The sequence below is a fragment of the Micropterus dolomieu genome, linkage group LG13 (genome assembly GCF_021292245.1).
Source record: "Micropterus dolomieu isolate WLL.071019.BEF.003 ecotype Adirondacks linkage group LG13, ASM2129224v1, whole genome shotgun sequence".
Lineage (NCBI taxonomy): Eukaryota > Metazoa > Chordata > Actinopteri > Centrarchiformes > Centrarchidae > Micropterus > Micropterus dolomieu.
The window spans coordinates 24,213,455-24,227,743 of NC_060162.1; the positions used below are offsets into that span (position 1 = coordinate 24,213,455).

The 14,289-nt window shown below is 39.9% G+C and overlaps 1 protein-coding gene across 5 annotated transcripts in view; it reads right to left on the bottom strand.

Moving 5' to 3' along the window:
* Positions 1–3,745: 3,745 nt before the first annotated feature.
* The window catches only part of ehmt1b (euchromatic histone-lysine N-methyltransferase 1b), a 35,688-nt gene continuing 25,144 nt past the window's right edge, over positions 3,746–14,289 (bottom strand). For all 5 annotated transcript variants that reach the window (XM_046066904.1, XM_046066902.1, XM_046066903.1 and 2 more), the window contains exons 13-26: positions 14,135–14,217; positions 13,872–13,978; positions 13,609–13,731; positions 13,217–13,318; positions 10,091–10,195; positions 9,847–10,001; positions 9,587–9,757; positions 9,112–9,256; positions 8,925–9,002; positions 8,538–8,653; positions 8,131–8,217; positions 6,902–6,980; positions 6,579–6,754; positions 3,746–5,213 (exon numbers count right to left, since the gene is read on the bottom strand). In XM_046066904.1, the coding sequence (XP_045922860.1) occupies positions 5,027–5,213; positions 6,579–6,754; positions 6,902–6,980; positions 8,131–8,217; positions 8,538–8,653; positions 8,925–9,002; positions 9,112–9,256; positions 9,587–9,757; positions 9,847–10,001; positions 10,091–10,195; positions 13,217–13,318; positions 13,609–13,731; positions 13,872–13,978; positions 14,135–14,217 (1,714 nt within the window). In that variant the 3' untranslated portion in view covers positions 3,746–5,026. The remainder of the gene's footprint in view (positions 5,214–6,578; positions 6,755–6,901; positions 6,981–8,130; positions 8,218–8,537; positions 8,654–8,924; positions 9,003–9,111; positions 9,257–9,586; positions 9,758–9,846; positions 10,002–10,090; positions 10,196–13,216; positions 13,319–13,608; positions 13,732–13,871; positions 13,979–14,134; positions 14,218–14,289) is intronic.

Here is a 14,289-nt window from a genome sequence, read left to right on the forward strand (position 1 = left end):
ATAAGTAGAATTATTTATTATTTGCACCTATATTACCCAATAATTAATATGACAAAAAACAAATAATAAAATATTTAAAAGAAAAACACATAATTTTTAATCAAAGTTTTTCCATTAACCTCAGATGCCAGTAAACCAGGGACCTTTACTCAGGATTCCCTACACTAATGGTTCTTAACACAATAAAGACAGGTAAACAAATGCAAACAAAGGTGGTAAGAACCAGAATAAACGTACCATAAACCACAGTAGATCGTCTCTCTGCCCATCTGGAGTTGAGAGGAACTGTTCTCTTCATAGTTGCTCTCCAGGGTTACTGAGATAAATCCAACTAAACGGTGGGATAAAGCAACAATTTGGCCCTCACACAGGTCATGTGTGTCCGCCTGCAGCAGGATCCTCTGTAAGGCACCAAAGACAAAATAAAAAAGTTTCTCCCACCTTGGAATGCGGAAAGGCTGCTTCCTGCCCTGCCAGTTAAGAACCTTGTTATCAGACCAGCCGTCTTCAATGCTCAAGAAGAAATTTCTCTGATTCAATTATCGACTGTGTTTTCACTGTCCGCCCTGGTAACCAGGAAGGGAGCAATCATCGGTCAGTTTATAAGACCTAAAAGGCCTGCAGATGCACAGTCACTCACTTCCTGCTGTAACTGTTTTTTTTTTACATTGGTGCTACAGGGGACATTTTGGATCTAAATCCACAGTATGTTGCTAAAACAGCTGATAGGATTTTTGTTTTTACAACTTTCTTCCTTGGTTGAGTTCTAGTTGCAAAAGTAGAACTGTGTAACTTACATTTACTCAGGTACTGTAGTCAAGTACAGTGGGAAAGTACTGTAGCCTTCTTTACTTAAATATTTCCATTTTTATGCTTTCTCTTCTAGCTTCAGAGGAAAATACTTCAATTCTCTGTTGTACATCAACTGCGATTCTTACTAGTTACAATTGCGGATTAGGATTGTAAGCCTTTAATACATTAGTGTTGTTGGGGGAAAAAAATGTCAGCTTTTCATGCAGTCTGAAGGACAGCTTTGTTTAGCTTGGTCAAGCTGCATTTTAGCCCTGCTAGCAGTGTGGTCCAGCGTGGTTCCAGGGATGGCATGAAAATATTGCAATGAAATTTTGGAACACACATTCATAGTCCCAGGCAATTTATGAGCAAATAACTGAAAAACTAGTTACATTCCCGTCAGCCTCATCTGTCCTTTTTGGTTTATGCTAAGTAGCAAATGTTAGCATGCTAAACTAAGATGGTGAAGATCACTTATGTGTTAACATTTTTGTTGTTAGCATGCTTACATTTTATTATCTCAAGAAATGTAAAGAACTCTTATTTCATTATCACGTTACAGGCTCTGTACACCCACACTGGTGGTTTCCATCAAGAGCGTCACTTTGTGTTGAAAAGTGGTGCAGACCTAAGGGCTCAGATTAGGGGTGTGATGATACACTTGTGTCACAAGAACAAAACAAGAAGATATTTTGAGGAAATATTCAATGCTGAAAAATATGAGTGGGGATTTAAAGCATTAAACACTTAATTTCTGGCATTCTGGAGACATTTTGTGCAGTAATTTATGGTGTAAATGTCCTTATTTATGTGAAGGGAAACACAAAATTCAGGTGTTTTTTTTACTTTTTTTGGACAATTCACATTTGTGTCTTCTATATTTTAATTACATTGCATGTTATCTTATTTTGCAAATAAAACTTTCTCAAAGCATTTTCACACACAAAATGCAAATGAGACATCCATGACACATCATGCCACACACCTCCGTGAAGCTAGGAGGCTCGGCCAAACCAACCATTTTTATCCACACCAAACACCCATCAAACACTAAGCATCTAAATGAACTTACATCACAACATAAATCGCTCTGTAATCACTGTACATGGCTGCAGTCATTGCCATCCACATATCTCTCATGTCATCCCACACCGCAGTCTGACCACTCTAAAGCAAGCTCAGCACCAGCTCTGATCAGCTGTGTAACTCGTATCACTCAAATCACTAAACTCACAGACTTATTAGCCAGATAATAATAAACGCACCAATATACATTTACAGTTACAACTGCTAACTTACTTTTGACGTTGTTGCTGTTTTTCATCCAAAAACAGCTGTTTTGTTTGTAAAAATAACTGCGGGCCGCCATCTTGGATATTGCTCTTGTTTAATTTCTCACCAGAGACTGAAGCATGGGGAAAAGTGTTGCTTTGGTCTTTATTGTGGTCTGCTCGCTGACCCAAAGTAGATACACATCCAATACATGAATCGATTCATAGACAAGAGAGCCCATTTACAGCACTGTAGGATGTTCTGTTCTCAAGTTCTGGGCCTGTAAAGCATGGGAGTTCTTTTGTTCATGTTGATGAATATTCACTGTTTTTATCAATATTTCAGTGTTTTGGAAGCTTTATGTTATTTGGAACGTGGTTGTATGGAGAGAAATAGTGTTTTGATGAAATCTCACAATAAAAGTGAACACGTAAACAGTAAATATGGCCAAAACATGGACATTCAACCGGTATACGCCAGGTATACTTTTGAATTGAAATTGTGTAACACTGTTGCATATTAGTTTCTTTCTTAAATTTACAGTTACAGTTGTATTCCAGGTGTATTAGAAGATATTCAGTTGCACTATAATCTACAGGATGATGGTTTTGATGGTGATATTGCTATTTTAATTGATTTTATACCAGGTGAGGATGAAAATATAATTTTATTGCATTTCCATTCACTCTTTAATAGCACAATAAATAGGTTAATTTAGACCAGTTGATTCATATTCCTTAGCTTCTGATCTATCTAAGGACACCAGAATTATGCATCTAGGCCTAATAGAGGAGCTATTACTGAATCATTTTGGGTATGTTATTTCAGGTGTTTTACCTGGAAATAGGTGTCTGTTAGGTTAAAAAAGCGGAGCGGACATGACCCCAGCGTCCCCAGTGTAAATGACACAACTCAACATGCCTATCAAAATGATAAAAAGTGTAAGTTATGCATCCACTAAAACATGTCTAATCATGCAAATAAGTGAAAGTGAAATAAGTTTAAACACCGGTGTGAGTGGACCATAGGAGAGTAGCATTTAACATTAAGTTATTTTGTTTATCTTTAAGTCATCTTTTTTAATTCTTAAATTTCTTGTATGTAAAGAGCCCTGAATATGAAATGCGCTATATAAAAAAACAAAAACTTGTTTTGGCTTTTGATACTCCAGTGCCTTTCAGTCTTAAATCCTGTGATTGTACCTGTAATGGAGTAGTTGTAGTGGTATTACTACTTCTTCCACCAACACCAGCATTTAGTTTAGTAGCTTCTAATGAGCTCTTCAGCAGCTCTTGAAAATCAGCGCACAAATGCTTTCAAAGTCTGAACTCATTAAAGCAAACCAAAGTGTGGGAAATGTCAGCGGCTCTGATGGCACAGCTGCCCAAATATTTCAGCGCAGGCCCTGGGCCCGCCTGTCAAAACTGAGCTGCTGCTCGGTTCATGCAGGGTCAAATTGACTGCAGGCTTCAGTTTGAAGATCTTTCAGTAAAGTGTTTGTGGTTCTCAAGATAAGGAGCTAAAAAAAGCAATCTCTCCCTCGACCGGAAGAAAATCTGCAAAAATGACAGAGCTGGAGAATGAGGCAATGTGATTTTTAAATTCTGCAAAACCTTTAGGTAACATTTTAGCAAACAGGCTTGCCTTCCAGCAGAAACGGCAACAAGTAAAACTATCAGAATTCATGTATTAGTAGTAAATTTATTGAAAAAGATACAACCAATTAGATGGATGGTTCACGGTCCAGAAGTATGTAACAGAACATTATGGAAGTGCATTTTTATAACCTTTTTTTTAATCATTTATACCTTTCAAGACTTTGCACAACAGTCACTGCTTTACTAACAACATTTAAAAAGACGGGTTGGCTTCTGTCGGCAAAATCATGAAACTAAATTAAAAACAGCCTACCTACAGTAACTACGATTAGAAAACTGGAGTTAAAATTAAACATAAAAAACTTAAAATGTTCTTATTTTACAAGCTATGTTCACTTAGGTAATAAAAAGGAAAACAAAAGTAAAAACCTTTGTCAGCACCATTGTTTGTTTTGTTTTTAACTCCATTTCAGTTTAATCAATTCTTCCGCAACTGTCGCAAACAGTTTGACACGTTAAGATCCCCTTAAACATGCTTAATAAAAAAGGTCAGCCAATTTATTCTGACTAGAAACCCCTCATTTTGAGGAATGGTACAGCAACTTTCTATCAGACCATAGATACTCACTTGAGTAGTAAATAATAAAAAAAAAAAAGCTATCCACTATCACCATTTCTTTGTCTTTCACATCATTTCAGTTAATTCATCAATTCATAATAAACTATGGTGGCAAAAGTTGGACATGTCTGTTCAAACACTGCAACAAAGATGAAGTGACACAAAGAAGTGGCAACATAATTCAGTATTTATCAGCTAATTTTGCCGGAATGGTTCATGACAATTGACCGCAAAGGTCAAACAAGTTCAATCCAGCTGTATGCTGAGGTCATCTTCGCAAAAGACAACGATACCCTCATGCCCAAACCCATTTTCCTTGATCATGACTATAAGAAAAGTCATTAACAATATCATCCAATTATCTTAAAAAAAAAAAGAAAAAAAAAAAAGACAAAGACAACAAAATGCACAGTTCTCCTTCCCAGTACAATTATGTTTGAAACGTAAAGACGGTTTTATTATCCCTATGTCGTTTGTTGTAAATTATGTCACTGCCCCTGCTGTTCATGTTACACAAGGTGGAATAAAGGTGGAAGTTCCTCCAAGATTTGATTGTGCATCTGGTTCTGTGTGACAACGTGTTAGGGGTTCTCACAAAGGTCAATGGTCCATGGTCCAAATCAGAAGCGGAGATACAGTACAAGTTCACTGATAAAAGTTCCAAGTTCAAGGAGGATGGAGACAGGCGTCTCTCTGTGTGCGTCAGTCACGTGTACATGTAGCGAAGCTTAGTGTGAGGAGGGTTTTAAGGACTGGAGGGACTGTTGGAAGAGCTGGTGTCAGGTGACGCGCTGGGTTGCCGCTTGTCCTCCGGTGTGCTGTCCGCCTGCAGTGACGCCATGGCCGCTGACGAGTACTTGCACTTGGAAGAGCCGCATTCGCAGCTGAACAGCTTGCTCTTGACTTCCCAGAAGTGGTCACCGTAGTTGAATCTGAGAGGGGAGGGCGAGAAAGTGAATGATTGCAAAAAAAGTACAGAAAAGTTTTAATCAAAACCTTTAAACCAAGGGTTGAAAAAAAAGAATTTCTTGCAGGTTAATTGCATGTCGCACGGAGTGAGACAGGTCTAATAAAACCTAGGTCACAATCTGCATCAGACTGTTGACCCTCAGTGGGCGTGTCTCAGTGCGATCGAGGGCCACTGTTTTCCCCAAGATTCTGTCACAACTGTTAACTAGCCCAAAATCACAGTGTGTAGGGCTCGTTACTCAACACGCTAAATCTATGTTGTTAATGTTTAGTGATGCTGAAAAGTTTCATTTACATCAGTAATGTCTGGAAACAGAATGAAATGAGCCTGAATCTCCCCACATGATCAACTGAGGTAACGTAATGTTTTCAAACATAGTTCGGTCTCTCTTGTAAAAGAGATTTTTGGTAAAATAACTGTCAAAAAAATATGAATGAGGCCTTGGCAACTATATGATTTTGAGAGGTGAAAAACTATACTTGCGTCAGACATTTACGTTTATATGTTATATAATTTATAATATCTTTATCATACTTTGATCTAGATTTTTATTTTTTTTTCTTTACAAATTCTAGCATTATACTACACAAATGTGACATGATGAAAGACAATGCTCATGTTGCAAATGCAAATAGATGGCAGCGGCACTGGTATCCGTTTCTTTTCAAATGTATTAATTTCAAATATCCTATCTAGTTACAAGAGTTATTCATCCCGCAAAATTCCAATCTTATTTATTCTGTTGGACACAATAACCATATCCTGTTTCATGTTCCAAAAACTTATAGGAATAGGAAAAAAAGCATTTAACATTAAAGCTCCTTGAGAGTGGAACAACCTACCAACTTCTCTGAAATCTCTGGTTCATTTATAAAGGCTCTCATCACTCAGCCCACAACAGACTGCTTCTGTTAACACTATGTACAGTTATACTGTACTGTTAATACTAGTATGCGTGTCTAGATTTGGTGCCGTGTGCCTGGTGCGTGAGTGGGGTTTTGTTTTTGTATTTTTACAATGTGTCACAACTATGTCTGTTATTTGCAGTATATTTTGTTGTGTCTTATGTTATTGTATGTCTTGTCAGGACCCCCTCAAAAACAAGATGGTACACCTCAAGGGGTTTTATCCTGAAAATAAATTTGTTAACATCAAGTTTTTAAATCGTAAATCGTGTCAGGGTACGCGTCAGGAAGGTAAGTCCAGTATCTGTCGGGCTCTATAAATATACACGTCACTATACATCACACAGGGATTCTCAACAACGTTAGACATGATGAACAAGAAAAAAAGAATGTCTTGGTAAAAACAAACAAACATGTCTTACCCAAGCTCCTCTCCAGCCTTGATGTTTTCACTGGCAAAGAAGGCAATGTGTGGGAAACGAAGGTCCTGGTGTGTCGTGAACACTCGACAGGCGAACAAGTTGGGCTCGCACATGTGGTTGAGGAAGCGGCTGATGTTTCCATAGAAACGGGCATCGACGCAGTATAGATCTTGTGGCTGGGAGGGGAGTTATGAGTTAATATAAAAAGAACATGAGGTTAAAGTAACTAGAGAATTATCAGAGGGAAGGTTTTAATTATTTTCTTCCAATTGCATCCATTTTACAACATTTTCAGTGTAATAATGTGTCTCCAAAATCTCTACCTTATCATCCAGGCTGAAAAGGTAAGCGTCATTTTGCCTCATCTCTGCTTCTGCTTCAGAGATGATCTCGCCCACGTACCTGTTGGAAAGCAGGTGACCTGTCAGCAGCCGTAGACGCCACTGACGAGTTTTAATGCTAATGCTGTTTACAACATGTCAAGATTTCATGAATGTGGAATTAAGGTTTTAGTCGGGAAGACTGAAGTTCTGAGATACTGAGCCTCAAAGATTTAACATCCTCGCTGGTGAAACCTGTGATGCGTTTCCAAATTAAAAAAATCTTACCCAAAAGGTTATTTTTAATGAAATAAATTACACCTCACACATTATTCAACACTGAAAGATCATTATTTTTTTTAAAAAGTATAATGCCCAACTGTCTGCGGCATTAACTTTGATATTTTTATTTATTTATTAAATTCATCAATCAAGCATATTAATTGTGTTTTGATGCACATACGTCTCTTGAAACAAGCAAGCAACAGTGAGAAATATTAGCTCGTGAGTACGTTGTCACCACTGTCCTTGAAACGTCACACAAAATTAAAGTATTTCTCTGTAATAACTGTGGGTTTGTGTCTCAACTTCACCGGCAACATGTCGGCACAGACGAGCTTCACAAAGAAACACAAAAAGTATATAAAACAAACCACAGAAACCATCAACAAGGTAAACACTAGACTGGTAAACACACATCTCCTACACGGCTTCTCATAGCTGAATCCTTTACAGTCTGGAGGGTAACACCAGAATAACTGTAGACTTTTTAATGTCTTCATGTGTATTTAACTTACTCATTAAAATAAACCAAAAAATGCTGTTGCTGCTCTATGGATAGCGCTCACCTGCATGGAGTAGGCCAGTATAATAAAAATAGATTAAACTTAACAGTCAGGATGTGTTTGCTTTGACGTATCTCATTAATTCAGAAAACAACGATGTCTCTCATCTGCTGCGCTCACAGTCAGAGCTGCTACCATCCGACAGGAGATCCAAACACTGCATATGTGAGAGTAGCACGTTTTTCAAATTGGGGAAAAGTGACAAAACAAAAACATGCCTGTTCTACTGTTGTGCTAAGATTACAAAATAATCAGTAAGGATGCGAACTCTGCCTGCATTGTTTTGTGGTCTTTTGAGGCTACAAATAAATGCCAGCCAACAAAAAAGGCTTGAAATGGTAAGGTAAACTGCAAATCTAAACAGATTTATTTGTAAATGGCACTTACTCGCATATGAAGGTCCCCTGTGGTATGTCTTGTAGTGCACGGACACCCCAGCCCTTCTTACTGGTCCTGAAGAGCTGAAGCCTGGTCCTGGAAGATCCACAACATCTTTCAGTTACAGTTTTATATTCCTCCCTAAAGCAGCTATTTACCTTTAAACAGGATGTGCTGCAGCACATCAAACCAAAACTGCATTACTTATCACCTTCCACCATTCGATAGTTACGAGATATTTCTAAGGCTCCTGGTGGCATCTGTATTTTGCTGCCTGTCTCTTCACATTTCTCAATTTCGTCTGTCTGACAGGGAAAGACTCATAACCTTTATCTAAGTATATATGTTCTTTGATAGTTGAATTTAGTTTTTTTTTATTTTATTTGTACACACACGCATACACAAATTCTGAATACCTGAGTCCATTTTGCACTACACGGTTCCTGCAGGTCCTCCAACACGAGCACGCATGGTTACACTCAAAGATGAGAGGAGGCTCCTCACGGCAGAATTCAGGTAGAAGACGACCTCGCTAAACATGACAAAAATAAATAAAATAAAAAATGATTTTATACACACACACACACACACACACACACACACACACACATTATGCACACAATACATACACTACATCCTATGTGGACATCCTGTTTACATACCTTTGTGTACTTTGGGTCTGGTGCTGTTTTGGCCCCTTAGTTCCAAGAAAATCTTTCTTTGTTCAGGTGTCCACATACTTTCAGATATATCACATTAAAAGAAGACTGTGTGGTCTGTCCGTGTACACCTTTTATCCTTACCTTGTCATACCAGCAGCGCAGACTGAGTTGTCCACACATGCAGATACTTGTTGAACAGTCTTCCTTACAAACACAGTACTGTCAGCCATGGATAAAGAGAGAAAATAATATTGGTCACTTCACACTGCCAAACACAGAGAACACTTTGTCTCCTTTGAAATTCTTGATGAAAAGGCCTACAACGCACCTGTAAGTGTGTTATGTTCCTGTCGATGTTCATGGGGGAGGTGACACAGTTTTCAGGGATGTATTTGTAGCCGTCTGGGTAAGGTTCGCTGTCGACAGAGTTGACGCAGGGAATGGGAACGCTCTCCTGCCCCAGAGCTATGTCACTGTAAACAGAGCAGACACTGGTTATGTCACTGTAAACAGAGCAGACACTGGTTATGTCACTGTAAACAGAGCAGACACTGGTTATGTCACTGTAAACAGAGCAGACACTGGTTGGGCTGTCAATGCTTTCAAAGTCAAGAAAAACTGATGCTCAATTTGAAAGGGATGTGTACTGGATTAGAATCCCATACCCCACCTTTAACTCAAAGGTACTACTCAACCTGGCCTTACTGCATAATGTTTTATCTTTCCACCTGTATCCATTGCCACATGCCCATCATAACGCAGCCCCTTGCCTTTTTTAAACACTGGTATTTTATGATTTGAACCTGTGAAGGACTTTTTCCTCTGCTTGAGTGAGCCTCGTGTTCTTGGCCTCCCTCTCCCTCTTGTTGGCCTGCAGTGCCGCCCAGGCCTTCGAGTTGTGGCTGCAGCAGTCCGAAGGAGTTTCTCCCTCGCGGTTCTTCAGAAACACATCTGCTCCACGAGTCAAGAAAAGCCTGAGGAGACCACATTCTACTGATCATCAACAAGCCACTTCCGAGCAAGACATTTCATTTTCTTTTTTTCCTGGGAGGCAGAAACTCACGTTACACAGTCCAGACGATTCTCCCGAGCAGCGATGTGTAGGGGAGAGTCTCCGTGGATGTTGACAGCCTGCAGATCAAAGCGGGCGTTCAGGAGGAGCTCTGCGATGTCCACACTGCCCGAGAACGCTGCCCAATGAAGGCAGATATTCTCTTCCTAGAAAACAACACGACATGAACCAACAATTACATAATATTTGATTGTCTTGTATGGTAGACACAGAGTGGACAGACTCTTTAGCCAACCTTGTCCCTGATGCTGATGTCAGCTCCTTTGGACAGAAGCAGCTTAACCTGGTCCACATGCTTGTACTCTGTCGCCCAGATCATGGCTGTCCAACCTCCATCATCCTGAGGAAAAAGCAATACTTATCAGCTGAAGCTGAAACATCATAAAAAGAACAAGATATTGATGATTTGAACCTAAATGACAACTACAGTTAAAAATGAAACAGCACTGTTCTGCACTTGGTGCAAAGGTTCATCCAAGGAGAGACTGTGTCATTACATCACAGCTGTAAGAATGGCTACCTTCTTGCAGCAAGGTCAGACATTTAAAACAATGACGCATCAGACGCAGTGCAGTCCTTTCTCCCACAAGCTGTTTATATCTAATTTACTGGCACCACTGTACAACTTTTAAAAACTCATTGTACAATGTTTGAAAAACATTAAGTGCTTCACTTTGTCCGTCCAACTGCTGATCAGAGTCTAGTGTTTTGATAGCGTGCAGTAAACTAAACATTTGAATATGACAGAATGTTGCCTGAATGTGAACTTGCCTCCTGACAGAGATTTTACTAAGATTTTAACCTTTTCGTTGAGAACATTTATGGTAAAAGATCTCAGGCAGTCCGCCAAAACTTAACCCCAGATGGAATTAATGTATTAGGCAACATATTGAAGCAATTTAAGTCAATACCTTAAAGGAATAGTTCAAATTTTGTAAAATGTGCTTCTTTCCTTGTGGAGGTAGATGAGATTTTTACCTCCTTAATGACTGTAAACTAAGCGTAAATACTGGAATCAGCTAGCCTGGCTTTGTCCAAAGGTAACCAAAGCCATCTATCAGCGCCTGCAAAGCTCACTAAATAAACTTTTGAGGTAATGGTAAGCAGAGTTAGACAGAGCTAGGCTAGCTGTTTCACTCTCCCTGCTTCCAGTCTTTATGCTATGCTAAGCTAAGCGACTCCCAGCTCTAGGTCAATAGTAAACACACAAGAGCAGTATCAGTCTTCATGTTTAAATCCCAGCGAATAAGCATTTTCCCCAAAATTTCAGCCAAAGCATCATAGTGTTGCATGTGTCTTAGGGTAGGGTATCATTTTGATAGCAAATTGATTAAGTGAGTATTTCAGCTCATCATGCCTTGACGGGTAAATCAAGAGTTAATTGACTCCTTTATTAATTTCAATCAGCTGTGCTGTCATGAGTTTGACAGTCAAATGTCAAGAAGTAATTACTGAACTCTGCTGAGGCATTATTAACAATCAGCTGTACATTTTCAACTACCTAAACAGATATGTGCATATATGGGCCTTTCTCATTTCCCAAATTTCTGTCTCCTCGACTCCTCGATCCTCGAGCGTGTGACCCGGAAATCGATCTCAGCACTCCATCTTGTAGGACATCTCAATACTTAAAATGCACATCGAGATGCTAGGAACGAGGAGGCTTGCTGGAGGAGCGAGGATACATCGGTGTATCCTTTGCGGAAGTCTTTTCAGCCGCTGTGATGTTTACAAGAGTCGTGACAAGCAGCTGGACCAATCCATAGCCGGAGCAGGACGCTGCAGTGTTCCTGTTTTATTCAGAAGTTGTATCAGTTAAGCCTATTAAAAAGAATCAAATGCGCGATCAAACTTTCTGTCCTTCACCGTTTGTGTAGCGCCTCATAAAGACCCGTTCTAACCGCATTCCTTCATGTCATCTGATGTTAATTCATGTTCTGTGTTGTTCTTCACATCCAAACGGTCTCACACAGAGTCCAGTTTCATACAAAAAAAGTGTTTGGAGTAAAGCAGCTGTCCTCCTGATCAACCCTGAGCTCCATCAGAGTCTAAAAGTGGATTATAGAAGCTGAAAGTTTAATTCGGTTTCCTCTCTCGGTCCTGTAAAGTTTATTACTGCAGGTTTCTTTGTTTTGTCCCACGATATTTGCTGTGACATTACTGCACGGATGGAAACGTTTAAATGACTGACAGCAGCCGTTCTAATCATCAAAGTAAATCGTTAAAGAAAACACTCATACATCAATATAACACACAAGAAAGAAATCGCCTGGAAAGCTACAGGGACCGGTGGAGGTGGGGGTAAAACATCCATGCAGATGCTGGTCTCTAAATCTGATAAATAATTGGTTGGTGGGGGGCAGGTGGATGATTTATGCGTATAGGCCTATATGAGTTCCGTTAATGTCTGAGCCGATCCGCGCGTCACACCAATTCAGCTGCTATAATCGTGACAAAACAGCTGCTGAAGTCAAACTACTAGGCTGTAATATCAACCAGAGCATTCAGCACTGATCTGTTTCATGTTTTAATAGCCTAAGTAGAGTGCCCATGTAGTCTGCACGTTATTACAACAGTAGAGTCCTGTGATGACAGATGTAATTGGGGCTATATGAGATAAATGTTAGGCTACTGTGTCATTTTGTAAAGGGACTGATGATGAAACGCTCATCTCATCAGGCTGCCGGCTGAAATGATCTCATGTTTACAGACAGAAGGCACGCCGCAAAAAAGTGGTAGTTCTAAGTGGGCCTATTCTACTGTGTAGCCTAGTGAATGATTAGGCTGCTGTAATCTGACTGTTTTCAACAGATATAATGTTTATTAGTACCTCGAGATGTTTCTACATGTTATAATGTTAACAGACATGCTTCTGGATTGTGAAGAAATGACCGGTAGCCTGTGCCGACAGCTGCTCTGACAGAGATCACAGCTCTAACAGTGGACAGATGATGCAGCTGTGCAACAGGTCAGATTTAATTGATGTTGCTTTAAAATGACAGCGCGAAAGGACATCTCATTTCATTAAATGCCTGTTTCCTCGACTCCTCTCTCCTTGCGTCTCCTCCTAGACTCCTCGAGCTCGCACCTCGGGTGGGCAGGACTAAAATGCGCCTTGAGGAGTCGAGGAGGTGGAAATTTGGGAAATAAGAAAGGCCCTATGTATGGTCATGACAGCCAGACATGTAATCAAGCTAGAGGAGAAAGTGATTGGACAGCAGCATCAAATGTTACTGAATGATGATTGGTGCATGATGATGACATCCATGAGCAAAACAATTAACAACACACAATAACTAATGTAAAAACCCTGCAGTGAATCTCTTTACACCTGAAAAGGAAAATGTGAGTCTGTACTGACCTGGCAGTTTATGTTGATCAATCCTGTGGACAGAAGGTGCTCAACAATCTTGTAATGGCCAGACTTTGCCGCTAGGTGGAGACACGTGAACCCTTCAACATCCTGAGAGCAGCAGAGAATCTAATTATTGACAGTTTCTCAAGTCTCAAGATAAACGTCTAGACACACAAATACGGTATATGCCTTTGGTGAAATAATTCATCTGTCAGATCTGAAATCATCTAGAAACACTGCCCTTTAACGTTTTTTAATCAAATAAAGGCATTTGTTACTTTTTCTTTTATTTGAGATAAAAGAATACAGATAAAGCTATGACAGCTGCCAAAAAATGAAAAGGTAAAATTACATTAGGATTTTACACATCGTTGAAACACCGCCAGATGCAGGTCTACCTTGTGCATGGCGCTGGCTCCAGCTCTCAGCAGGTACAGGACCGTTTCCATGTGGTTGTTCTCACAGGCCTCCATCAATGGCGTCCGCTGATCATCGTCGCATATGTCCAAGTTCGCCCCGGCCTGAAGCGGCACACATCAGACAGCAAATGTTTAATTCTGTTATTAAAGAACTCAAAGAGGTTGCAGAAGTCCCTAAGTATCAAATACATTTTTTTTTGACAGGGCAGGACTGAAAGATCATCAGTAAAAGAGTCTCTCACTTGTACGAGCATATGACAGATGTCTTTGTGTCCTCCCTCAGCTGCAGCGTGGAGCGGGGTGCGTTTGTTCTGAGATTCCATCTTAAAGTTAGGATCAATGCCATCCACTGGAAGGTAAATGGAGAAGGAAACTATTTCATTAATAACATTTGGATAGAAACAAAAGTTAGATGTTTATAAAGAACCAGAAGATGAAAAAAGGGAACTAAAGCTTCTTAAAGCAGATGAGGAACTTATAACCAGCACAGGTGGGATTGGCATACCCAGCATGAACAAGACCTTCTTGAGTTCCCCCTGTTTGGCCGAGAGGTAAAGTTGCTTGGGGTGAAAACGCAGCTTCTTGGGCCTGATCAGAAAATTGCACAAGAAACAAATTGGAGTTGTTGCTTAATGTTGTCTCAAAGGTCCAGGCCTCTGG